The sequence below is a fragment of the Miniopterus schreibersii genome (genome assembly GCF_964146895.1).
Source record: "Miniopterus schreibersii genome assembly, chromosome: 11".
NCBI classification, from domain to species: domain Eukaryota; kingdom Metazoa; phylum Chordata; class Mammalia; order Chiroptera; family Miniopteridae; genus Miniopterus; species Miniopterus schreibersii.
The window spans coordinates 25,795,708-25,820,486 of NC_138111.1; the positions used below are offsets into that span (position 1 = coordinate 25,795,708).

Below are 24,779 nucleotides of genomic sequence, written 5' to 3' on the forward strand. Positions count from 1 at the left end.
GTTTACTTGGTGTTACTTAGTTTTGCTAGGGCAGTTTCTATAATAAACTGGAAGTGAGCATTAAAAGAATTATTTTCTGATAATAGTAAAATACATTCGCCAAAGAAAATGTAGAATACATAAAAAGTATAAAGCAGCAAACAAAAATCACCCATAATCCCATTATTTAGTGGTGAGCATGTAACAGCTAACAATTACCATGAGTTTACATAGCAAGTATTTTTCCAAGTGTTTTGCTTGGATTAACTCATTTATTAGTAACTGCAGAAGACATTTAGCCCCCTACTACAAGAAACAAGCAGAGGCTTTAACTTGATCTACATTCTCAACCACTATGTGAATGTATGTTTTTCAAATTGGAATTACAGGATTATATTTTATATACTACTTTGTAATAGATTTTGTCCACTTCACCATTTAATATATTTCTTTCATATTGCTATTAAAAATTCAGTAGTTGTATAATGTTTTATTTGCATGTTATAGGATAAATATGTATATATATTGTTGGATATTTTGGATATGTCCTGTTTTTTGTTGTGTTATAAATAACACTAAGATGAAGACCTCTGAATCTTAAGTCCAACCAAATCTTATTTTGCTAAGGTCATTTCCTAGAAGCCAAAAAAATACTACCTTCCTAGGTTTTGAAAAAATTGTAGAGGTTTGTGATAGAGTTGGAGAGGAAATTCTATGCTATTTGGTATTTTAAGCAAAGCCTTTAGAGGTGAAAATGAAGCCTGGCAGATGATCCAGGTCAATGGTTCTGGGGTCATAGACCTTCCTGAGAATACGGTAAGTTATAGACCCTTGGAACATATCCATTGAGGTCCCTTTGGATGACAGAGATTATAGGACTGTTGATGAAGACCAAGGAACATTATGTATTCCTAAAAATGTTTCCTGAAGACTTGGCTGCTTTTAAGTAATAAAGAGACACTGATACAGTTTATCAAGAGATCATAGATCCTGAGGGATTAAAACTGTGAAGGGCACAGAACACAGAAGTAACCTTTTGGTTCTTTTGAGATAGAGAATACATTTCCTGAATTTGCTAGCAGCTTCGAGATAAGTTGACTAGCCCAAACTGGCCAGAGTAACTGAGGCAACTGTATCTAACTAGGACATGAGAAAAGGGACCACAGGTTTGTGTAATAAGAGGTTCTCTAACATGCTTGTGTCAGATGCAGTGTATCTTCCAGCTATTTTCAAGTTAGACTTATCAAGACTGTTTTTTCTTTTCAGAGAGGAGCAGAGAGAGAGAAACATCAATGATGAGAGAGTCATTGATCGGCTGCCTCCTGCACACCCCCCACTGGGGATCGAGCCCGAAACCCGGGCACGTGCCCTGACTGGGAATCAAACTGCGACCTCCGGGTTCATAGGTAGACGCTCAACCACTGAGCCACGCCAGCCAGGCTGCTTTCCAATTTGAGCTGATAATTACAAATATATGTGAAGAGTCTAGTTTGTACAAGGCTCAGAACGATACAAAGATATTCCCACTAATTGTCCTGTAGGAAGACTACAGTTAGGAAGAGAGAAGCCTTTCCACACCCATACTTGGAACAGGGGAGACCAGGTAGGAGCCACAGGTGGGGAAAAATTGCTATGGGGGCTCAATGAGGGCTATGTTAGGAAAGGCTGGTCCTGAAAAGTACATGCACAACATACTACTGAGTTGGGGGAAAATCAGCATGCTCAGAGGAGGTTGGACAGGGTCATACAACTTTATGATGCCAGTTTAGTGAAAATTAAACTCTTGATATCATAGTATTTAAGCTATCTCTAAAGAGTATGTATACAAAAATGAATTAACACATCTAAAGCCACGTAGTTTAAGGGCTAATTCCCTGTTATGTAAACTTTTTACTTAGGATATAGTGGGCACTTCCTGTGAGCCAGGCACTATAGGAGATACAAAAGAGCATAAAATGTGGTCCCTGTAATTAGTAACATATTCTAATGAAGATCCAAGATGTGAAGTAAAGGCAAATGTGTGCCGTCACCCCGTTTGCTCTGCTCTTTGGTCAAGGCCCCTCCAGCAACTTCGCCTCTTGCAGGTGCTATTGTAGGCTGTCCATCATTCCACTGAGTTCTGAAGAACATAGCCTTTTCTGGAAGAAACTCCTTTCTTCAATGCTTCAGGCCAGTTTTGAGTCTCAAAGTAAGTGGACAGGATATCAAATACTGTTAGAAGGGTAAAGAGAGAACACTGACCACACTGGAAAAAGAACTAGTAAATGACTAATGAGGAAAAGGGTGTTCTGGAATATTTCATCAACAAACCTACTGTGTACCACACATGGTATTAGATCCTGGGGAGACAGAGGCAAAGATACAGGCCCTGCTTGCCCACAAGGGCCTCAGCCTACACTGACAGATAGAGGCCTGTACACGGACAGTGCTGCAACAGAGGAACACAGTACGATGGGAACACAAAGGAGGGGCCCTGACGTGGCCTGGGACAGGGAGGGGAGCAGCCAAGATGCCTGTGAACTGAATCCTGAAGGACAAATAGGAATTCACTGGTCAATGGTGGGTTAAAGGCAGGGCATTCTAGGCCAAGGCAATAATTTCAATTGTATTGAACATAGTTGGGAATTGGGAAGAAAATGAAAAATACCTTCGAGGGGCCAGAATACATGTCACCAAGTGCATGCAATAAAGTCTAAGCACATCATTCATGGGGGAAACTGCTTCAAGGGCCATTCATACTTAGGCACAATGCAAAGCAGCAGCACCAGAACTAACACATGTTAAGCAGGGGCCATGTGGGCTGTACCTTGATTGATGGCCAATATCTCTGAATGATAGTTTTTCTCATTCTGGCGTCTGACCATGTATTCCTGGATTGGCAAGCGGGCTGTCCTGACAGAGTGTTCTTGGGCCTTTTGAAATGTCACCTTCTGTAAATCACAGTTAAATATTTTTCTTTTAAAAATAATACACCAAAATATTCTCGTAACATGCATAGCAAATTGTGAGATCCCCATTTACCACCACTCTAATTTCCATCTGTAATCATAATAAGTATTAAAAATAAGTAGCCTGTTACTAATCAATGTCATCTCAATAAATTCAATAAAAATAAAATAAAATAAAGAATACTGCAAATAATGAAAGTATTTACTCGTCCCAAGTAAGAAATGGCTGTGCAGCAACACCTCACTTATTTGGGAGTCATTTATCCACTATTTTCCACTCACTACTACTTACAACCAAGAAGGAAGTAAGTTAAAAGAGGCATATCTACAGCCACAATCTGTGTCCAAAAGTTCAAGCAGTCTAATCAATTAGAGGAGAACTTGCCTGGCCCTAACACACTAAGACCCAATCTAGATACTGAGTTTTCAGCTCATAGCCATTTGGTAGCAGCAAATTAGAGATGAGGGAGACAGGGTTCAAGTCAGGTACACCAGTAGGTGCAACAAAGCATTAGGTGTGAGAGCTGAGGAAGGGGAAGGGCTCTGAAAACTGCAAAAAGGAGTTACAAGAACTCAAGAAGTCCAATAATCTGAGGCCACGTAGGGTCTCATTTAGAGAAAAGTAACTAATGTCCCTTTAAAGATGTCCCTGAGCCATGAACTGAAGTTTAAATTATATTTGCTAACTTGTAAGAAGCTAGAAAGGTCATCTAACTATTTGCAATTTCAGGATTAGAGAGAAAGGTTTAGGTTACTGGGATAATTAACACACTCGGGCTTGGAAGGGGCCTCAATAGTTAACTGTTACCTTCCAACCACCCATCATCCATGTCTGTCTACCCTCTGTGACCTCTCTCCCAAGTGGCCTCTGGCTTTAAATGGACAACCCTTGTGACAGGGAATTCATACATCCTGGGAGAACCTATTCCAATTTCAACGGTACCAGTTAATAGGAAAACCTTCTTGATATTGAGTCAAGTTCCCTTTTTTTGTGTGTGTGTGTGTTTTTTTGCTGAGGCTTCCACTCATTTGTCCGAGTTCTGTCCTATCAGGGCTACACCAAGCAAGTAAGACAGCCATTCGGATACTTGAGGCAGGGATCATGCCACTATGACTCCTCCTCTCCAGCCTCATAGTCTCAGTTCTGTCAACTAACTGTTGTTCCTTGACTGTGACTTAGTTTTGAGTCCCTTCATCATTCAGGTCAACCTCTTCTGAACTTGTTAATGTCCTTTTATTTACAGTCCCATAATTCACTGGCCACTCTAAGTATGGTCTAACCAACTGGAATAGCATGAAGCAGGCCTAGCACCTTCTTTGTTCTGACACCCAGACCACCTCCTTCTCAGACTCACTTGAAACACAATTCCAAGACGGAACTTCCAAAGATGTTTTAAGTAATGTGTTTCGGATGCAATAAGGGTAGAGCTACTCAAAGGAATTCTTTGAAGGATGACATTCCTTGTATATATGAGCTATGATTGCTTTAAAAAAAAAGTCTATTTTTTTTATAACCACTTTACACTAGAGTACAGAATTCAAAGTTAGTAGGAAACTTGGATGCTGCCCTGGAATAAGCACCACTTTTCAAAATACAGTTTTTCAGCCTAAAATGTACACTTACCTTCTGAATACTTTCGTCCACAAGTCCACCAAGGATATAAACTTTGTTTAGATCAACATCTTCAAGAGCTAATGAAGAAATAAAGGCCAATGAGATCAAATCTTTATAATTTCTAAATCCAAAGAAAGTAAAAGGAAAGAATGATAAAAGTAGAAATTTAATGAAATAGGAAACAAAGATAGTAGGTTCACTAATTCTCTGAAAAGACCAATTAAATAGACAAACTTTTGACATATCTAATCAAGAAAAAAGGGTGGTAGACTTGAATCAGCATTAGAATTCAGAAAGGAGACAAAATTAAAATTACAAGGAATGTGCAAAAATTAGAAGAGAATATGAAGATCAACTTAATAAATTTGAAAATTATGTCAAATAGATGATTTTCTGAGGAAAAAAATCTAACATTGATCCAAGAAGGGTCAATGGAGGACTTGACCAGGGAAACTAGCTAGCTACAGTGCTATATGAATCTGTGCAGTAAAGAACATACCATGTTCTGAGTCAGGAGTCAGGTACACAAGGGTTTCCAGGGGGAATAAACTAAAGCAGTCTTCTTCTGTTATGTCTAGCTGAAAAATACAAATAATCCAATGTACTAGGTTAAGACATAGCCCACACTACAGCAACTAGTTACTGGACACTTTGTTTCTCTCAGGCATGGTTCTAGGTGCACCAGGGGGCTACATATTTGACAACCTGTTCTCAGAAAGTGCTCAGCTGGGGCAGGGACGTGGAAAGGCACAGACATTCAACCCTACAAAATCAGAAAGTAATATGAGGCCCTAGGGGACATACAGGGAGTACAGCCCAGGACTACAGGTGAGGGAGGGACATCACCAGAGACAAACTTCTCGTGTAGGGAATGCTTGAACTGGGTTTCTGAAAAGAGGTGAGCCTGACATACAAAAGAAAGAAGCCCTCAAAGTGGAGGGAATCACCTAAGAAAGACATGAAGACAGGAGAGCAAGGGGACTACGTGGCCCCAAGAGCAGGTCTATTTGGTTCACGCACAGGAATCATCAAACATGTACAGAGGAAAGTAAGGCTAGAAATGGCTGCCCTACAGCGGGGACTGTTAAGACAGCAGCAACCACGACTGACTGCAGCACCGCACAGGGCACTCCTCACACTCATCACCTCTGTGACCTCCCTCAGAAAGGCCACACTGCCCGGTCTCAGCTACATAATGCAAACACACAATGGCATTTTTAGAGGCATTTCGTAGAAACTGATCTGGATTCTCACCTGTATGTCAATCACTACACTTATGAGATCCAAAGGAGAGTTGAAAAGTAACTAGGTATTCCCTAAAACTAAGCTTACATCCATGTTTCTTCCATAAGGATTCTTTCTCTTCCTCCAAAACCCAAGTTTCCTAAGTCTGCATTACTGAGAACAAGAAAGAAGTCATGACATCGCCTCAAAACATTCCTGGAATATACAGTCCAGCATACAATATACAGGACACAAAATACAGTCCTACATACTTTTTGCCAATGTGGTGGAAAGAAGAAAAATTTTAAATAAAAGAACTGATGAGTGGTTCTTCATTTTTTCGACTGTAATAATGAAAACACATAATTTATATGTTTTGCATTAAAACATGAAAAAGTAAAAAAAATTACCCCACAACCTACTTTTTAGACGACAATTCAAATAATATGCAAAATGAGGCTTACCAGGTAACTAGAAAATCCATCATTCATCCTCAAACACTCTTCATACAAGGGACTGTCTGCTGTGAATCCAGTGAGGCAGATCCAGAATGGCCTGTCAGCTTTTTTATTCGAACCATACAACCTTCGGATCTGCCCAGCCAGCCTACTTAGTTCCTTCAAAGAAATGAGAAAAACTTAAGGTGGAAACATGCCCTCTCTTTCTAAATTCATTATCAACAAATGGTTACTCAGTAAGTTCACTGAGAACTACTCTGGAAAATCTCATGACTAGAATGACCCCCTTTATTCCAGGAGTGAGTTCATGCATGTGTGAGTTGGAGCTATACCTCATGGCATCACACCTTATAGATGAAAGCTGAGGTAATGGCACTAGCCCAGAAACAGTGAGTTAATGGAAAAACTGAGAATGCTCCCTCCTTCAGGACCTGCCCTTATATATATCGAATATGATACATAAAATTGTTCTTTTAGCTTTTATCTAAAATCTTACCATGTGATGTTTACTACCTATTAAAGAGAGGTTAGATTACTATAGACATTTTTATACTCCATCAAATAAACTGGGTACCTTCTCTCAGACTCCAGGAGATGTAATAGGATTGAAGTTGCAACTTTCCATTCTGATTCAGAGACCTCACAATCTGGCCTGATTTGGTTCATAGAGGAGAAAAGCCTTTGAGTTTTATTTAATCTATCTCAATATAAACAATAGAAAACCCCTGGTTGACCTCTTCAGAGGACTAAAGTTAGAGGTTCTATGTAAAAACCTCAGATCTTCAGTTTTCCTAATTTCTCTGAAAAACAGGCAAACTCTAGCACACACAGCAGGGGTGTTGGAAAATAGAAAGATTTGTTTTGCATTGTAAGGCCTAAAATTAAGGCCAAATAATGGGTGCTGCCTTGATATCTAGTGAAAGTGGGTGGGACTTAAGTAGCCTAATTGCAAGTTCCTCTCCCAGTTCTGCTCCCACAGATAAGGTCCCCTTGCTAAATAATCCTTTTTATCAAAGGGACCAGGAGTAGTTCCTGATTATCCCTGAGCAGTGGGTTCTAATTCCTGCCAGCCCACAGAATTATTCCAACAATCTAACCACACCTTTCTGCAGGAGCCAGAGACACCCACCCTCTTGATACTACAGAGCTGCTCCCACAGTCCCTGGCTATTCATTCTGTTGCCAAGTGCAGCCCCTTGTGGCCCTGCATGGCTTGCAGTGTCATCCTCCCCCAGCTGAGTGTATGTGACTAATAAACTGCTGTCCATCTTATCTGTGCAGTGTTGAGTGCCATGTGTTCAGCCATCCCCAGGACCCAAGGGTGGAAACCCCTCCTTCACCAGTAGGGTTAATGGGAGATCACTAAAACACATACACAGCAGGAAGACACGCCACCAGGTCATCTCCCCACAATGTGTAACCAGGCAAATATTCCTCTCCCCAGCAGAAGGCCAAAAGTTTTGTCTCTGGAGAATTGAAACTGAGAGGCTACTACTAGACTGACGACACCATAAACACAGAAGCAAAGGGTTGATCTCAAAGCAGAAGGTAAAAACGTGCCAACTAAGCCAGAGCATGTCTGTTCTCTCCGATTCTTTGTAGCAGCCACCTTGGAACTTAGCCATGTGTAGGAAACTAAACACTTTTGTCCCATCCTCATCCGAGGATATATTTATTGATTTTAGAGAGAGGAAGGGAGAGAGAGAGAAACATCGATGTGAGATGGAAATGTCGACTGGTTGCCTCCTGTATGTGCCCTGACCCAGGACCGAACCCGCAACCCACATAGGTGGCCCTGACTGGGAATCTAACCCGCAACCTTTCTGGTGTACAGGATGACGTTCACCCTGGCCAGGCCCTAAACACTTTCGCTGATTTACTACAGAATCATGGAAGCTGGAGCCAGTCATGCTCTTTGTGAAAGCTACTTCCTTCTGGGCTTCCCTCACGTGAGCAGGAATTAGTGGGTGTTTACCTTCTTAGACATGTGGTTGGTCATACTTAAATCGATACAGAGTCTTGGTCCTGACTGTTTGGCCTCCAAAAGTTTCTCCTTGGTTAAGGATCTCAGAAAACGTTTGCTGTGCTGGGGGCAGATGCCTAGAGTAGAAATATCAGAAAAATATGTAAATGGGAAAACAGAGGAATAATATTCAGTAAGAAACAAATCTGCCCAGCCAGGTGAGTACTATTTGCATAGGAAGAGAAACTAGAAACTTGAAGCTTGGGCAAGGTATTCACTCATTAGGCAGTTTAGGTACCACAGAGGGGTGATGACTGTGGGCCCTGGAGCACACTGCTGGGTCTAAATCTAAGTTCAGTTTGTTCACTGATTACCTGTATCATCTTAAGCATGGTATTTAATTTCTCTGAGCCTCAGTCTCTTCACCTACAAAATAAGGATAATAAAAGACCTACCCCTTAGGGTAATCCATGTAAAATTCTTAGCACTGAACCTGCACACAGCACTGAGTAAATGTTAGGTGTTGTTGGTATCATTCCTTCTACTTCTGAGTCTATAAACACATATGTACACTAGATAGTTTATATATGAAAGGCAGACTTCAATTTTGTTTTGATACTTTGATTCCCAACAAAACAGGACTATAGGCCTCACCTCCCAGATGTTTGTTTTCACTTGAAAACAGTATTACTACTCTCCTAGGAATATGCAGATAACAATTTGCTAAGAAATAAATATAATTATACCAGCAACCTGAATTATTGTTACCTGAACTTTCTACACGATTGGCTTTTCTTCTTTCTTTTTCTTGCTTTCTTTTGCTCTTCTTTGCTGCAACTATCTTTTCCCAGTGTCTCTGTTTCCTTTGGACATTTTTCTTAGATTATCCAGAAAACAAAATTGTTTGAGAACTTCATAAGCACCAAAAAGGAAAATGAATATTAGAAACAGTTACTTATTTTTTTTTTAAATTTAGATATAAAGTTAGGAGAGAAAAAGGATATTAGGCTTAACAATAAAAACAGACTAGATTGTGTTTAGAGAAAGCAGAGCCCCAGAAAAGACATGTGACCTGCCAGGCCTACAGTAGTTTAGATTTCCTGACCCTTCTGAGATATATATAAAAATTCCTCTTGATCTTTATTTCCTTTCCTATAATGCAAATGGAACTGAAGCCTTAAACCAGTTAGCAGGAAATTCAACCCTTGGAATACACCAAATTCATTCCTAGTCTTTTTGTTACCAGTATCTACCCTTAGAATAGGGATCTCTGGTACATTCTACCACCTCAAAGCCCATGGCCACCCATTACACTCACCGAGCACCACACTGCACTGCCTGTGGATGGGGTCTCTCTCTCCTCATGCTCACATTCCACATCAATCTGTAGAAGCTGGAAGCTCTCAGACATGCCATCTTCACCTGTGTCCTCTAGGATGACTTCTTGCTCTTGCAGCACATGTGACTCTGTTTTCTGAGCACTCCCTTCCAATTTCCAGTCCATGTGTGTAGTCCTCTGTCCTTCTCACCCGGATTAGAAAAGGCACAATTATGTGAGACATTATATTATTTCACTTACAGAGGTATCCCCCTATATCCAAGGGACAGATAGCATTATTGTGTTACTAAAGGAGAAGTGTGTGAAATACACAGGTTTATTGAAAAGCATGAGTGTCTTCAGGAGAAATGAGTCAGCACAGAAATGTTTCAGTGGTAAGGGAGCCAAATCCACTTCTCAGAAGACAAGCACAATCCTGACACCTCGAAGCAATCAATGATTTATTCACTGCTGCAGTGACACAAAAAACGAAGTTATTTCTGGTGTTCTTCGAAATCCATTCATGAGTTGAGGGCAGGACAAAGATGGCAAAAGCCACCTCCCTTATGTTTCGGTTTATTTCCAAAACCATTCCTTTAGCAACTATTAATTGAGCACCTACTATATGCAAAGTCCTGTACTAGAAACATCCTTGAAGAGTGAGCCAAAAAATATGGCAAAGGGTGGCCAGACACCAACCAAGAATTCTTCTAGGTTGCTGGTGATATATCAAAATTTGTTTTTCCAAATTATCTATCCCTCTCCCAACTCAGTTCTGTATCACTGCAGCAGAAAGCCACAGTCACCAGTGAGAATGTTTAATATCCCTCAGAAGTGCTAAGACAGAAAATTATAGAGAACCACAGTTATAGCACACTTAACAAATGTCACCATTTCAAAGTGGTATTCAATATCCCTAAGATATGAGTAAAATATACTCTATCTACAGCTGTCACAAAGAATGGTATGACCATTGCTCATGGCTGCTTACCACCTAGTGATCCTCAGAAAGCAAAGGTGAAGTAGGGCATCACAGAAGCACAGATCTATCAATCCACATGAGATATTATCTATGCCTACACTTAGCATTTCATTTCTTCATTAAAAAATGTTTTCTGAGCCTCCATTATAGGTCCAGTGCTGGGCACTGAGGTGACTCAGTTAATCAATCATTTAACAAATAGTTACTAAGCATTTGACGTAACAGCACATGCCAAGGAGAGGACTGGGGGAGCACATTCATTCTATCTTCATGGGGCTGCAAGTGTCTGACTCAGCCTTGCAGGATAGATGTTCTGCCTGTTTCCCACCAGACTACAAATACTTCTAGGAGAGAGAGGATGAAGAATTCACGGGCACACCCCAAGCACTCAACACAGAGCCTCACAGAATAAAAGCATCCTAAATGATTGGTAATCATGCCATTCTTCTGCTCAGAACCATGCTGGATTCTCTGCTTCACTTACAGTGAACAGCCAAAATCTTTACGATGGCCTGTACTGATCATTAAGGCCTAACCTCCCCATCTACTGTCCTCTGCCATCTGATCTACTTGCTGAGCCTAAGGCATACCAAGGATAGTCTCACCTCAGGGCCTTTGCACTTGCTATTCTCTTTACCTCCAATGCTCTTCCTCTAGGTAATTATTTAACTACATTTCTCACTTCATTCAGATTTTCATCACGCAAAGTTGCACATATTTTACCTAGTTTTTGTGAGAACTTTTCCATTCACGTAACCAAGTGCTCTGTTTGCTTTGTTCACTACTGTATCCTCTGTGCCTAGAAAGGGGCTTGGTACATAACAGATGCTCAATAAATACTAGCTACATTAATAAAGCCACTTTCTCAAAAACCAGGCTCCTTGTGTGAAGTAACCTCAGCCCCACCCACCCCAGGCTCATCTCTGAGTTTTCCAGCCCAAGTCCCACCTGATGAGCATCTCTGTTTGCATGCTTCTCTAAGTTTTAGTCCACGGAAGCTGGCTCCACGCCTCTGTCACCTTCAGCAATAGGACGCCTAGACCCTAGGCCCGAAGGTACCCCACCTGCCCACAGGCTGAGAGTGCGAGAGGAGGCAGGATGGGGAAGTACCAAGAAGGTGTGGAACATCAGGCCACACGACTGTTAAACGCCGTTCCCCCGCGTCTTCCCCGCCCGCAAACCCCGCAGCAGCCCGGCTCCAGACTCCGAGACCCTACCCCGCCCCGCCACGAGCCCCCGGCGTACCTGATCCCGCGACCTCACGCCAAGGCTGGGCACGTGAGGCCCCGCCTCCGAACCCACTTCCGGTTCCTGCCCCTTTCCGAATGGCATTCTGGGAATTGTAGTTTTCGGCCTGACAGCTCGGTGTTCTGGGCCTGAGCGGAGGCTTGGCTTTCCAAGCCTCACCCAGGCTCCTAGTTGCTCTGTCCCATCCAAAGTGTTGCCGCGCCCCTCTGAGCCTGTTTTCCCGACTGCTACACTGTATTGCGATCCCAGCTGCTTGCCGATCTACAGGGCTGCTGCAGATGATCAGGCGCTTTAACAGCTGTCAAGGACTGCACATTGTGAAATTGGGCTGAAACCAGACTCGAACCACCTCTCGTCTCACAGCCTGGGGGCCTTGCCCTCCGCTGGGCTTCTCTACAATCAGCAAGGACCTCGAGTTGACACAGCCCTTCCCTGAGCACACATTCCCCTTCACCCGCACCTGGCTGTCCAGGTTCACAGCAGAGATATCGGGGCCTGACCAGGTAGGGAGTGAGTCAACAGGGAAACCGAGGCTCTGAGACCTGGAGTGACTTGCCCAACCCTAGTCCTGATAAAAACTATCAGCCATTCTTTTCTTTATTTCTCCAGCCCTAGGGGTCCCACCCTTTCAGAGAGACCCTACTATGAATGAGTTTGAAATGTCTCCCACCCAAGAAACCACAGCTCTGTTGGATCCCTCCTTGGCCCTACGCTTTTACACTCTGGACTTTTCTTTCCTCAGCAACTCCTATGCCATCCTCAAGCCATACTCCAATCCATCCTTTATCTGCTACTGGAGCAAACTAACCCCCCCCCCCCCCCGAAGGATTTTTCTAAAACCTAGCTCTAATGTCTCTTCTCTGCTCAGAAGCTGGACCTGGCTTCCCACTTTGCAGGGCTTGCAAAGTAGCTCAAATAGTCTTCAGTGCCTCCCACAACACCTACCAGTCCCTGCACCTTGCACCCAGCCATATGGAATCCTTTTGCCCCTCTCTGCCGCTGCTCTTGTGTTTCCTTACCTTTGAATGAGCTCGTGGCTACTTCCCCAAAGTTGTGGGGAAGTAGGCATGAGCTCCTAGCTGGTTTCACTGCCTGCTCCCCTACCCATCCATTTGCAGCCCCTTCAGTGGCTCCCTATCATACTTCAATGTAAGAATCTGACCTTCCCAGGGCCTTGCACAGCCTGGGTCCTGGCTGCCCCTCCAACCTCATTGGTCACTCTTCCTCCAGCTTGCTGCATTCCAGTTGCAACTGTCTTCTTGAAATGCTTCAAATACACCAAAGATCTTTGCAGATACTGTTCCTTTTCCTCTCACTTTCTCCATGGCTGGCCCCATCTTATCCCTTAGGCTTCAGCTTAAACATTCTTTCTTCAGAGAGGCCTTGACTGACCATCTTAGGTAAGATTTAGTCAGTCATCTTTTTTTTCCTGTGTCTTTCCTACTAATTATAAGTTCCTTGAGGGGACTATATCATGTTGTGGATTTATTCCCAGTTCCAGTACACAGTAAATATTTGTTGACAGAATAGAAAATTGAGTGATTTTTCTACTTTCTTGACACATGCAAAACTTACCTTGCTATCTATCAAATCTAGGGCCCGACACACAGTAGCTACTCAAAAATACTTTTTGACAAACTAGTTTTAATTAATGCTTCCTCCTACAGGAAGCTTTCCCTGATCACTATTCTACTCCCACCCAACAATGACTTCTGTCCTTTAAGCTGTCATACACTTTATCTGTTCTTTTTGGTGGCCCTGACCATGCCGTGCCTTATGTTGTAGGTCTCTATCTCTACATGTCATTTTATCTCTTGGCCCAAGAATACTTGCAAATAGGATTCTCACCCAATTATTTACATCCATAATCCTGCATCAGGCATCACCTGGCATGGTTGTACCATAAATGTTTGTTGAAATAAATAAATCAGCCAATATGATGGTGGGTGGGAAAAGGAAGGAGAAATATAAATGTCCAGTAGTTTCTTAGTCATTAATTAACACTTGCATTGAGGAAGTAGGCAGTCCCTCAATGTAGGGGACTGTGTATCTCAAAGAAAATGCTAAACAGCATAACTCCCCCTGTAGTTTAGCGTCTCAACAAGCAATGGGGGGGGGGGTGTCTCAGAACTTCTAGGACTTAGTACTCCTCATGGAAACTGCAGAGCAAAATGCCAGCTCCACACTGTAGCAAACCAAGAAAGTTCAAGGATTTGAGGGGAGAGGAAGCAAAGAAAGAAGGAAGCCAACATTTGAGTGCTTGTGCTGGAGGCTTCACAGTCTTCTTCCTGCCTTCCATAATTATTTGTTTCTCATAATAATGCTGAATGTATATTATATAACAATCTCTACTTTGGGGTGTTGTGTTGATACGAAAATGTATTCAGGGCATCTGGCACATTGTAGGCCCTACTAAATGGAGACTAGTATTTCCTTTTGTCAGATGGGGAACCTGAGACTCAAACAAGTGCCTGTAATAACACGCCATAATTCAAGCCCTGATTGAGTTGGAGTCCTGAGCTCCTTCACTAAACTTATGAACATATGGATTGTGTTCACGTGAACAAATTATGTAGCTCTTCATAGCTTTCTGCTGGCAAAAGCATTCAGGTCCTTTTAAACATCATACAATTTCTATTAGTTCAGTGTCTTATTGTTCCTATTTTTCATTGCCATGAAATCACTTCAAATCTGTGTTCAAGAGCCTTATTTAAATTTTATTCAAAGTATTCTGTGAACAGAAACAGGCCTCTAAGAAAATAAATGCTTTCCTGGCACAAGTACCGATTAACTGTTTAGTAGTTAACAAGTAACTGGTAACGGGATGGGAAGGATGTTTTTTCTCTTCTCCCAAGGTATTGCTCTCCTTCTGATTGGAGAGAGCTTGAGTGGGTGACTAAACACCTTCATCTCTGCTCCTGCTTTTGCTGTGTTGAGAGGAGCTAGGGAGCCCCTGAAGAGAGGAACCACAGAGGCAGCACTGAGTTGGCAACTGATCAGAAGCAACAGAGGGGCAAAGGGACCCCTTGAGTGACCTCTAACAGCCCAAGATGAGTGTCTAAACCACCTTTGACCTGAACAGAGAAGCCAGGGGGAAAAAGTACCCCAAGGATAGCTTGAAATCGGTTTTCCTGGAGTTGGAAAACAAAATGCAGGGCAGGAGTTCAGGCTAGGAGAGGCAGCCATAAAGCTGGGCGTTATTACTTACCTAGTATTTACTAGATCGAGTATTTACTAGATTTCTACTCTACAGAGCAGGCACTATTAGTCTCCCCAATTTGCAGAAGAGAAAACCAAAGCACTGAGAGATTAAATAGCTTTTCCAAGGTCCCCCCAAGATTAACTGGGATTAACTGACTCAACAGGGATTGGTAAGAAAGGTACTAAATATATTTGTTTTGCACCAGTATTCTTCTTAAAAAGGCAAATCTAACTCTGGGCTTCAATGCTTGACTTTTAACTACTTAAAACAAAAATACGGTGCAAGATTTAGGGGTGCAGTCAATTTCGACAAAGCACACCTGAAATGTAGCCACGCAGCTAAGGAATTTACTGCCACCTAGTGGCAACCTATGCTTATCTCAGCGAGGCGGCCAAGATCACCAGGCCTCGGGTGCAAGTGCTAGTGAAGGTAAAATCAGATGTCCCATGTATTCACTCCTGTTTGCCAACGCTATTGCCAAATAAGTGTGGTATGAGGCGACTGGTTTTTTTAGTGACTCCCACCTTCCTCCCTCATCCCTGCCTTCTTCGGACAGTTTGTGACGTCTTGCTTCCACACCCCCAGGGGATGCTCCTTTTAGGATACTCACTTTACTGATGGTAATCTACTTATCTGTATCCCCAGAGGGTCTGTGAGCATCCACCGGGGAGGGATTTTCTTATTTGTCTATAATTATCCTAAACTCCTAGCATATGGCTTGGCCCAGAGGAGGTATTCAGTGAATGCATGTTGAATGGATAGGAGTGAATGTTTTGACCCAAATTTATCATTACTCTGATTCAGGCCAAGATGAAGCAGCAGTTTATTTAAATACTCTAAATAGTAAACATTTGAGAGGGTGGGCAAAGGGATGGAAAAGGCTTCTAGGGAATTGCCCAGGGCAGGGCTGGGGGTCTGGGCAGCCGGCCTGCTCACAGGGCAGTGGATGCCCGGAACTTCTGCGTCAAACAGAACACAGCAGCTGTGAGGGCCGTGCACTGACGGGCCAAGAGTTTCACACTCAGGTCGTGGTAGCCTCTCTCGCAGGTCAGCTTGGCAGCCTCCACAAACTGGTGGTAGTTGTACACCACGTCCCTCAGGTTCCCTGCTGCCTCCCTGTGCCGGGCGGAGCAGCGGTTGCAGTCTGTGAACTGGAAGCACAGGCCAGCCAGCTGAACCAGGTACTGGAATGTGTCACGCACGGCACCCTGCATCTCTTCGGGGGACTGGTCCATTCTGATCACATGCTGACAGCTGGACAGGAGCTTCTGGGAGCCCATGCAGAGATGGCTCCGGCTTTCAGAAAAGTGCCAGGTGCACTTCTCTGGGGGGTGTTTGTCCCCATTCCCCCAGGAAGCTTCTAAAATGTCTTGTAATTCCAGCAAGCTCTCTGAGAGTTGGATGAAGCCCTCTGGAGTGCTGGCGGGGGCAGCTTTCAGCTGTCGCAGAGCCCTGGAGCAGTATTCCGGCCAGATGTGGCTGTTCCTTGACAGGGGCTCAGAGCTGCAGCTATGGGCCCGGGCAGGCCTCCAGGGCAGGGCCAGCTGGCTTCCTGCGGAGGGTGGTGAGGTGAGGGGGACTGTGGGGCGTGCTTCTGAGTCCCTGTCTTCTTCCTCTGTCTCAGGCTGCAGGCCTCGGAAGCACGTGGCATAGGAGAACTGGCAGCTGCACTGCTCCATCCCAATCCTAGGGGCCACTGTCTCATTCACCCCTGCAAACCCCAAAGATGTGGCCATCCTGAGGCTGGCAGAAACTTTAGGATGGTTTTCTGGGGAAAAGCACGAGAAAGACTTCTCAGCTGGAACGCAGATGCTAGGGCTTTTGTCTTTGCTTTCTGATAACAAGCTCTGGTTTGAACCTTCTAAATGGGGCTCCTCTTGGGGGCATGGTAATGCATTTAGCAGAGAAGGCCCTGGATTAAAACAGACCTGTTGAGGGGCTGTGTCTTCCTCTAGCACATGGTTAAGTGGCTCTGCTTTGACCTCCTCCAGAGGGAAGGCTGATGGTATGGTCTGGTTCTCAGGCAAGAAATCCAGGTCTAAGTCCAGCTCTGCCAATAGCTTTTGTTCTTGGGCATGGCAGGCTTGGCTTGGGGTTTCTCTGCTTTGTCCTTGGAGTTCCGTGGGGGAGTGTGGTGGGGTCGGGTCCATCTCTGGTACAGGAGTCTCCAAGGAGAGGGACGCTGTTGTCCCACCATCTGGAGAACTGACACCAATAGTCTGTAGAACAGCATTGGACACATCACCCTCAGGGTCACCTGAATCCTTCCCAGGTTCATCATGCAAGGAGTTGGTGCCATTTCTGCTTGTAACTTCTCCATCACATTCCAGAGAGAGTTGTCCTTGTTGTGACTCCTTTGTAGGGAAAGAAGCCATCTCTCCTGAATTTATTCCACATTCACCACTTCTAGGCCTGTCTCCAGGAGACAACAAAGGCTCTGTGTATTTGGGGGCAGTTTCTTGCATATGATTTGTAAACAAAGATCCCAATCCTGTATCCATCTGGGCTCCTCCCAGCTCTAGTGTGTTTCCTTGAGAGACTTTATGTGGCCCTGGGCTGATGGTCAGGCAGACTCTGTCTGGGTTCAGGTCAGCATCGGAGAGGGAGGAGGTGCTATCCTCAAGCTCTATGGAGAGTTCTTTGGGGGCACTGCCTTCCAAATCTTGAAATGCAGATAAAGTTTGAGAAGGCTCTGTCTGAGCAGTGTCTGGGCCAGGTGAACCTGGGTTGGAACAATTAGGGGTGTTTGCTGGGGAACTGGGAACAGTGGCAGTCACAGGGGCACCCCCAGAATTTTCTTTATGACTGGGGTCAATCCGGAGGCGAATGGCAGAAATAGAGGACACTCGAGAATCGATGACCGATTTGGTTTCCATGGTCTCGGGCTCCATCTCCATGACCCGGGAGGCTGGGTTTTTGCTCTTGGCCTCCCTCAAGGGAGCCAGCAGCCCCAGGGCCTTGGTCTCCAGGAGGCCGGGCTCACCTTGCATGTCCTGCAGAGAGGACACAGTTGGGGAGGGTGCACCAAGGGCCAGATAGGGCTCCCTGTCGTAGTAGCACACGTCGTCCACGTTCTCCAGGGAGGCTGAGGGCACCAGGGGAAATGAGACCTGACAGGTGTAGTCAGTCTGTAGGAAAGACCTTCTTTTTCTCAGGGTCTTGGCATACTTTTTCACTCCTGCCCTTCTGCGTGGCTGTCTTCCGTCTGGTCCAGTTCTCAGGCCGTCCTCAGGGCTGCAGGTGCTAGCCTGACTCTGCATGTTTGTGGCACTGGGTTCCGTAGCGGAAACAGCTCCAGGCCCTGAGAATCAAGAAAAGAAAAGGTACATAAAAAGCAGGAAAACAGAGGCTTTCAGAGCTTGTGCTAAGGACTCAGGCTTGCCTGGGTTCAAATCCTGGCTGGGCTGTGTAACCCTGGGCAAGTTAAAGCTTGATCTCTTCAATTTCCTCATCTGAAAGTTGGGGATAAGAACTGTGGTAGACAGTTTTTGATTCTTAGTTGCCTAAGATACGTTTTATTGTCTTTTGGTCACAGTACCTCAATTTCCTTTTAGGGACCCACTGCCCCCGCTCCCCATGGGACTATCAATGAAGGTGCCCGGTCTATATCAGCCAAGTAGTCAGATTGATGACCCAGAAAGTCAGCCACACATCACCTAGAATTTCAAATTCGAACACATTGATTTAAAAAAACAATAACAAAAGTAGAGCTCATTCTTTATAGCCACAGTATCCTGACAATACCGCGAGGAATCCTGCTGCCCAGCCTCCTGCTCCGGTTGCTGCCTACGTCTGGAGCAGTTCTTCACCTTTGCCGGCAATTTTCTAAGCTATCTTACATTCTTCACCATTTTTTCTTTGTGCTAAATTATTAACCCAAGTCAGTCAGCACCAATGGTACCAAGCAGCACTGCCACGCAGGTTAAATGAATCAGTGCAGATCAATCAGCCGGCACAAGGCCTGTGCCTAACATACGTTCACTAAAGGGAGCTGCTACTGTTGTTACTGTGGCTACATGTGCGAGGCTTTTGACAGTGGTGTGACTCTCAGACGCGGGTGTGAGGGGTTTGTGCACGCCAGGATGGATGTTTCCGAGCAGAGAAGCACTCTGTGAAGAAGTCCTAGGAGTCAGCCAGAGGAAATGAGGATCACAGGCCAGCACTTGAGAATCAGAGGGCTCTCAGACTCAGACCAGTTGTTCCCAACTGGCTGCACCTTGTTAAAAACCTTATCAAAGGCTGCTTCTCAGACCTCTTCAATCAGAATCTCTGAGGCTGGGACCTAAGAATCGATAGGATTTAAACCAGGGCCCTTGGGTGATTTTGATGCCCAGTCACGTTTTGGAGCTGCTGCCCTAGGTCACCTACAGCCAGTGACCAAGGGTGTTTCTAAGGCCTAAAAAGGAGAGGTTCCCCCAATGAGTTGGGCCAGGAGTCCCAGTTCTGGGCTGTCTCCCCAGGGCCACATTGGCTCTCTATAAAAAAGGAGTGTCCAGTGTGGACCTATGTCCTTGACTAGAGGAAGGCCTTCACTGATGGTCTCTCTTGCCCCCATCTTGTCCCCCAGAACAATGGCTATCCCAGCAGGGCAAGGATGGGGCATGGCTGGCAGTTGGCTGGGTTCTTTGGAGGGCAGTGCACACGCTAGCCATGGGCTTCTCCTTTCCCTTGGGGCATAGTGAATGAATGAACTCAGGGTAGATGTTGGAGAGTTCATTCATTCACTTAGCAACAACTGCCAGGCACTATGTGCCAGGACACAGATGAATGAGTTCCCAGTCTAGTGAAGGAGAGAAACATCAACACGAGATCACACAAATACATAATTGCAGGCAGTGCTAAGTGCCAGGCAGGAAGCACCCAGGGTGCTGTAGGAAGATGTGACAGGGATGGGGAGACCTGCCCAACTCTTGGTGGTCTGGGTAAAGTTTCTGGAAGAATCAAAGTTCCAGGTGGGGCCTAATAGATGGATGGGTATCAGCAGCCAAAGATCAGAGTGAGGAGTGTTTCAGGCAGAAGGAGCAGCATGTGCAAAGGCCCGTGGTGGGAAAGAGCCCAGCACTTTTAAGGAATGGCAAGGAGTCTGCGTGGCAGGATACAGAGAGAGAGCTCAGGAGAGAAACAGAGAGAGGCCATGTCACATAGGGCCTCAAAGGGCCTCAGAGGGCCTCAGAGGGCCTCCAGGGCTGCTATGGCCTTTCCCCAATGAGCAACAGGAAACCACTATAGGGCAGGGAGCAACTGGAAAGGGCTGAAACAGAACTACAAGAGCTGTGGTGTCCCCAGCTCATAGTAGGTCACCCTCAATATCTGTGTGCTATTTTCCATTTTTTCCCCTGCAGCATGTAGTGTGTGTGTATGTGCGTGTGTGTGTGAGAGAGAGAGAGAGACAGAGGGAAGAGGGAAGAGGGAAGAGGGAAGAGGGAGTGTGTGTAAATGTCCTGGAAGGCTCTCAGGTCAGCTGGGAAGTCATTCTATATGGACAGACTCCCACACTCTACATGAAGGGAGGCAAGAGGGACCTGAGAGAGAGATGACCCACAGATCTCCCCTGCCTTCCTACATCACAGTCCCTTAAGGGGCCACCAATGGCCTGTCAGGAGGTTCTTCTTGCTTCAAGGCCTCATTTAATGTAGCTTCAGGGTCAGTAATGACATAGCTGGTGCCTTCTGCTCAGCACTCCTGTCAAATCCGTTTCTTTCTATGTAAATTCTGTCTATCTCACCAGTCTCAGCCCTTTCCCCACCTCTTCAGGGAAGCCTTCCCTGATTTCCACTGTTGCATGAACACTTCCTATCCCTGATTGCCCACAGTTCTATGAACCTCCCTTGTAGCCCTGCCGTGAAGTCATGATGCTTATAATTCAGTCCACTGAGCCCAGGACAACCACCTCAAAGGATGACCATGACCCTGCTTTACTCATGTGTTTTCCCCTCAAGCTTGGTCCCTGCCTGCCGAGTCTGCAGACTTGCTGGGGAGGGCTCACCTGAGAGGCTGTCTGGGGATGTAAGCCTGTCAGCTGCATCATAATATTCCTCATCCGAGCTGCCATCCTCAGAGGCAGGGGCCAGGGCTTCCAGCACAGAGCTGTGCTGGGCCTCCGTCCAGCCCTGCTGGCCCCAGGCTGGCAGGCCCCCGCCCTGCCGGGAAGCTGTGCTGTCTGAGCTGTCGCTCAGGTGCCTGGCCGGGGACACGCTGGAGCACAGGCTATAGTAGTCAGTCCGGCTGCTTTCATACAGCCTGGGGTCCAGCCTGGCTGCACTCAGGTCTGGTCCCCAGCCAAGTGTCCCAGGAGCTGGACCCTCAGAAAGCTCCATGTCCTGGGACTGAGGGTTGGCTCTCTGGGCCAGGTCCAGGAGGCAGAGGAAGCCGCTGGTTTCAATCCTGCTCCTCTCCCGCTGGCTGTCAGAATCCGCCCCCTCTGGGAAGCCTGGCGAGCCAAAGTGGAAGAAGCCAGATGTGCTGGAGGAGCAGGCGTCCAGGTCGTCTTCTTCCAGGGCGTCCATGGACTCACTCGAGCAGCTGGTCCTGCAGCCTCGGCTCTCGGTGTTGGCCGAGTCGGACGCCTCCGACTCCGCACTGTCTGTCACGCTGCTAGCCCCACCGGTGCTCGGGCCTCTCCCAGCCACCTCGGGCATGGGGCTGTCCCCGGGAGTCTGCTCCTCTTTTACGGGTGGCCCGCAGGGGCCCGGCTTCGGCAGGCGTTGGTCAGAGAGAGGCTCCAGCACGCAGTCCACTTCGGAGGACTCCTCTGAGTCACTGCACGCCCTGGATTCGTAGCCTGCAACATGGGACACCGAGGGTTACAAAACAGCATTCAGGAACTGACAGGCGCCTATGTATCCTCCTGTCCCCTCACTGCTGGCTCTCCTGTTTTCCAGATTAGAAAACTGAGGTCTAGGAGGGTGACGGGCCCAGATCACGCTACAGTGACTGACACAGGATCCATGGGACTCCAAGTTCCGTGTTCTCCCCACAACATCAGGCCTCCTTTCCCACATCTATCTGAACCACCTAACAGACAGGACTACCTCCATCCCTATTTCCAAGGACAGCTATCTGTTCCCAGAAACATGGGGGAGGATATTTATTTCATTGGATTTCACTTTGCTCTGGACAGTATGGCCCAGGTTTCCTAAACACCTCTTCAAATCTCAGCTCTGTCCTGTCTGGGATCAAAATCAGATGGGGATCATATTTGAAATACAAAACTGATCCCTGACCCTACCCCAGTGTATTGTGTCAAATATCTAGGGAGTGGGACCTGAGAATCTGTATTTTAGCAACTTTATGGGAGACTCTGAGGCTGCTAGGCCAGCACCGTTCTGAAGTCTGGCCTTGGGGATCCACTGGTGCTGCAGGGCCTGTAGGAGAGTGACAAATCATCCAGCTGCTGGTACTCGAAGGATCCATGGAAAAAAGGTCAGGGGCATTAAGTCAGGTCTCTAATCTCTCTGCCACCATAAGCATGCAGGGAGATCTTTCTAAAAACTTTCTGCAACATCACACTCTACTTAAACCCTCTGATGGCTTCCTCTGCCTGCAGGGAAGAGCCTATGCTATCCCACAAGAGCCAAAGCCCCCCAAGGTGGCCCTGACCCCTCCTTAGCAGCCTGGTCACCCGCTGCAGTCTTCCCATGCTCCAGCCGCCACAGACAGCTTCGCACAGCTCATGACGTCGCCCTTTGTGTCATGCCTCCATACTGTCCCTTCTGCTTCAGATGATCTCTCCTCCCTTCTTTGGCCTACTCCAGCATGTTCTTCAAGATCGATTTCAAATACCTCCGGCTCTGGAGCATCTCCTCTGACCACTGCCGCCTGCCCCGGCAGAAGCAGTCCCTCCCGCCATCAGACTCCACGGCAGCACTGCTCCCACTCTGCCTTGTCTCCCTGACCAGACCCTGAGGTATCATCCCTTGTTTCTAAACTGTATTAAAGACAAAGTTAACCGATACCCAAAACTCATCACTGCCTGGTCATTTTACTTTATCTTACTATCATCTAAGCTCTTGAGATTGCTTATGTCTATTTTACCCACATGGAGGAAATATTATATAATGACATGCTCCTGAGCATCTCTCCCCAGCTCGACACTCAGTGACATCATGTTGGCAGCTTGAAATCAGCCAAGGTGGGAGTGTCTGTACCATGAAAATACACAATTGCTTCAAACCAGAGTGCGATTTTTCTTTTCTTTTTTTTTGTTTTCTTGGCAGAGACAGTTGTTAAACATTTATCAGAAAACCAATGGGAAAATGCTGCATAAACAGTGCTGAAGCAAAAGCCTGACAGCAACTGGGAGCTGACCTGGAAAACTGTTCGCCTCATCTGGCCCTCACCTCCCTATTCCTTACATAATAGGATTTTGAGTCCTTTCTACCTTCAGGTACCCACTTCTTCTAAACTTATAAGATTGAGAATGTCTATTATAATTCAAGAGAATGCAAAAGAGTACATAGGCATGGAATGAGAGCTAGGTCATCTGTACTTTTTTTTTTAATTGACTTTAGAGAGGAAGGGGGGGAGAGAGAGGAAGAGGGAGAGACATTGAAAAACATGAATTTGTTGTTCTACTTATTTAGGCATTCATTGGTTGATTCTGGTATGTGCCCTGACTCGGGATCGAACTCGAAACTTTGGCAGATGAGGGTGATGCTCTAATCAACTGAGCTACCCGGCCAGGGCTGGTCATCTGTACTTTCTGAATAATTGATAACTCTTTTTGCTGGCAAATGAAGACAAAATACAGTAGATCTTAGAGATGATTTTAGGAAATTCTACAGGGAATCAGAGACCTTTGGTTTTAAGGACCCTTGGGTATAAAGAAAGCTTCTCTATTTAGGATTTTGGAGAGATCAACCGTTTGCCAGGAAACAAATGGAGAAATAGCTCTCATCGACTTGAGTGGAAGTCTCAGCTCAACTCAATTCTCCACCTCCCTTTAGGCTGCCCTTGCCAACAAGGCAGCGAAATGGGCCTGTCCTTACTGGGGCGGGCCTCAGCGCCTCACCTTCTTCAGCAGACACCCGGTGCACCGGCTGCTTGTTGCCTGGCCAGAGGAAAATGGAGGTAACTGGGTCAACAAACAGCCTGTAGTACCCAGCAATCAGGCAGGCGAGGTCTTTCGCACTGTTGGATTCCAGCAGCAAAGTCAGAACCTTTGAAGGTAAAGAGAGCTCCTAAGCTTATAAAGGACTAAGGGACAGTCTGAAGTCTGACAACAAGACCAAGTAGGGCCAATGAGAGATGCCAAGTAAATCCAGCCATGGTCCAAAGGCAGGCCTCATGTCCTGGGTTCTCACCTACAAGGCTTGAAATGAGTGTATGCACATACGTGCGCACACACACCCACACACACATGCGCATGCACAGTGGGCTCCTCCCATTGAATCTTCACAATATCTCCTCCTCTCCATCCCTCACCCCTACCCTACCTCCACCCCTTCCCGACCACCCGCTGCACTCTGCTCATCCATATAATGGGGCCCCTTCAAGACCTGGCCTAGAGAAGAAAAGGGATCAGGAGCAAATGCAGAAGGAGGGAGAGGGTGACAGAATAAACCACCATCCTTGCGCGTGTTGGTATTAAAGCGAAGGAAGGCAGGATAAATGCAGGACCTTCCAGGGAGGCTCGGGAAGCACACTGCATCATTTACCATTTTAATTGCTGCCCCTCAAAACTCTTGGGCAGCCGTTCTGGTCCCATCTAAGTTTCTGAACCCATCAGGAAAGCACATGGTTAGGCTCAGTTTATACAAAAAAAAACTTTCAGGATCTGCCCAGGAAAATGCCCTGTGGTTACCACTTTCCCTTTGATGGGACAGAATGGACGATTCATCCTCT

At 45.9% G+C, this 24,779-nt stretch overlaps 2 protein-coding genes across 4 annotated transcripts in view; both read right to left on the bottom strand.

Moving 5' to 3' along the window:
- Positions 1 to 1,833: 1,833 nt before the first annotated feature.
- Positions 1,834 to 11,807, bottom strand: TRMT10B (tRNA methyltransferase 10B). 2 transcript variants are annotated; one of them, XM_081152386.1, is made up of 9 exons: positions 11,732 to 11,807; positions 9,505 to 9,707; positions 8,955 to 9,063; positions 8,199 to 8,323; positions 6,231 to 6,383; positions 5,042 to 5,120; positions 4,552 to 4,619; positions 2,786 to 2,909; positions 1,834 to 2,190 (listed from the first exon to the last, which is right to left on the bottom strand). In XM_081152386.1, exons 2-9 carry the CDS (start codon positions 9,688 to 9,690, stop codon positions 2,084 to 2,086), a joined length of 951 nt encoding a protein of 316 aa, XP_081008512.1. In that variant the 5' UTR covers positions 9,691 to 9,707; positions 11,732 to 11,807; the 3' UTR covers positions 1,834 to 2,083. The 2 variants fall into 2 exon arrangements, with proteins under 2 accessions (XP_081008512.1, XP_081008513.1); XM_081152387.1 differs by having other exon boundaries at positions 11,435 to 11,741.
- Positions 11,808 to 15,737: 3,930 nt separating this feature from the next.
- FRMPD1 (FERM and PDZ domain containing 1) overlaps positions 15,738 to 24,779 on the bottom strand; it is a 102,341-nt gene continuing 93,299 nt past the window's right edge. For both annotated transcript variants that reach the window (XM_081150763.1, XM_081150764.1), the window contains exons 14-16: positions 23,947 to 24,094; positions 20,923 to 21,717; positions 15,738 to 18,237 (exon numbers count right to left, since the gene is read on the bottom strand). In XM_081150763.1, the coding sequence (XP_081006889.1) occupies positions 15,869 to 18,237; positions 20,923 to 21,717; positions 23,947 to 24,094 (3,312 nt within the window). In that variant the 3' untranslated portion in view covers positions 15,738 to 15,868. The remainder of the gene's footprint in view (positions 18,238 to 20,922; positions 21,718 to 23,946; positions 24,095 to 24,779) is intronic.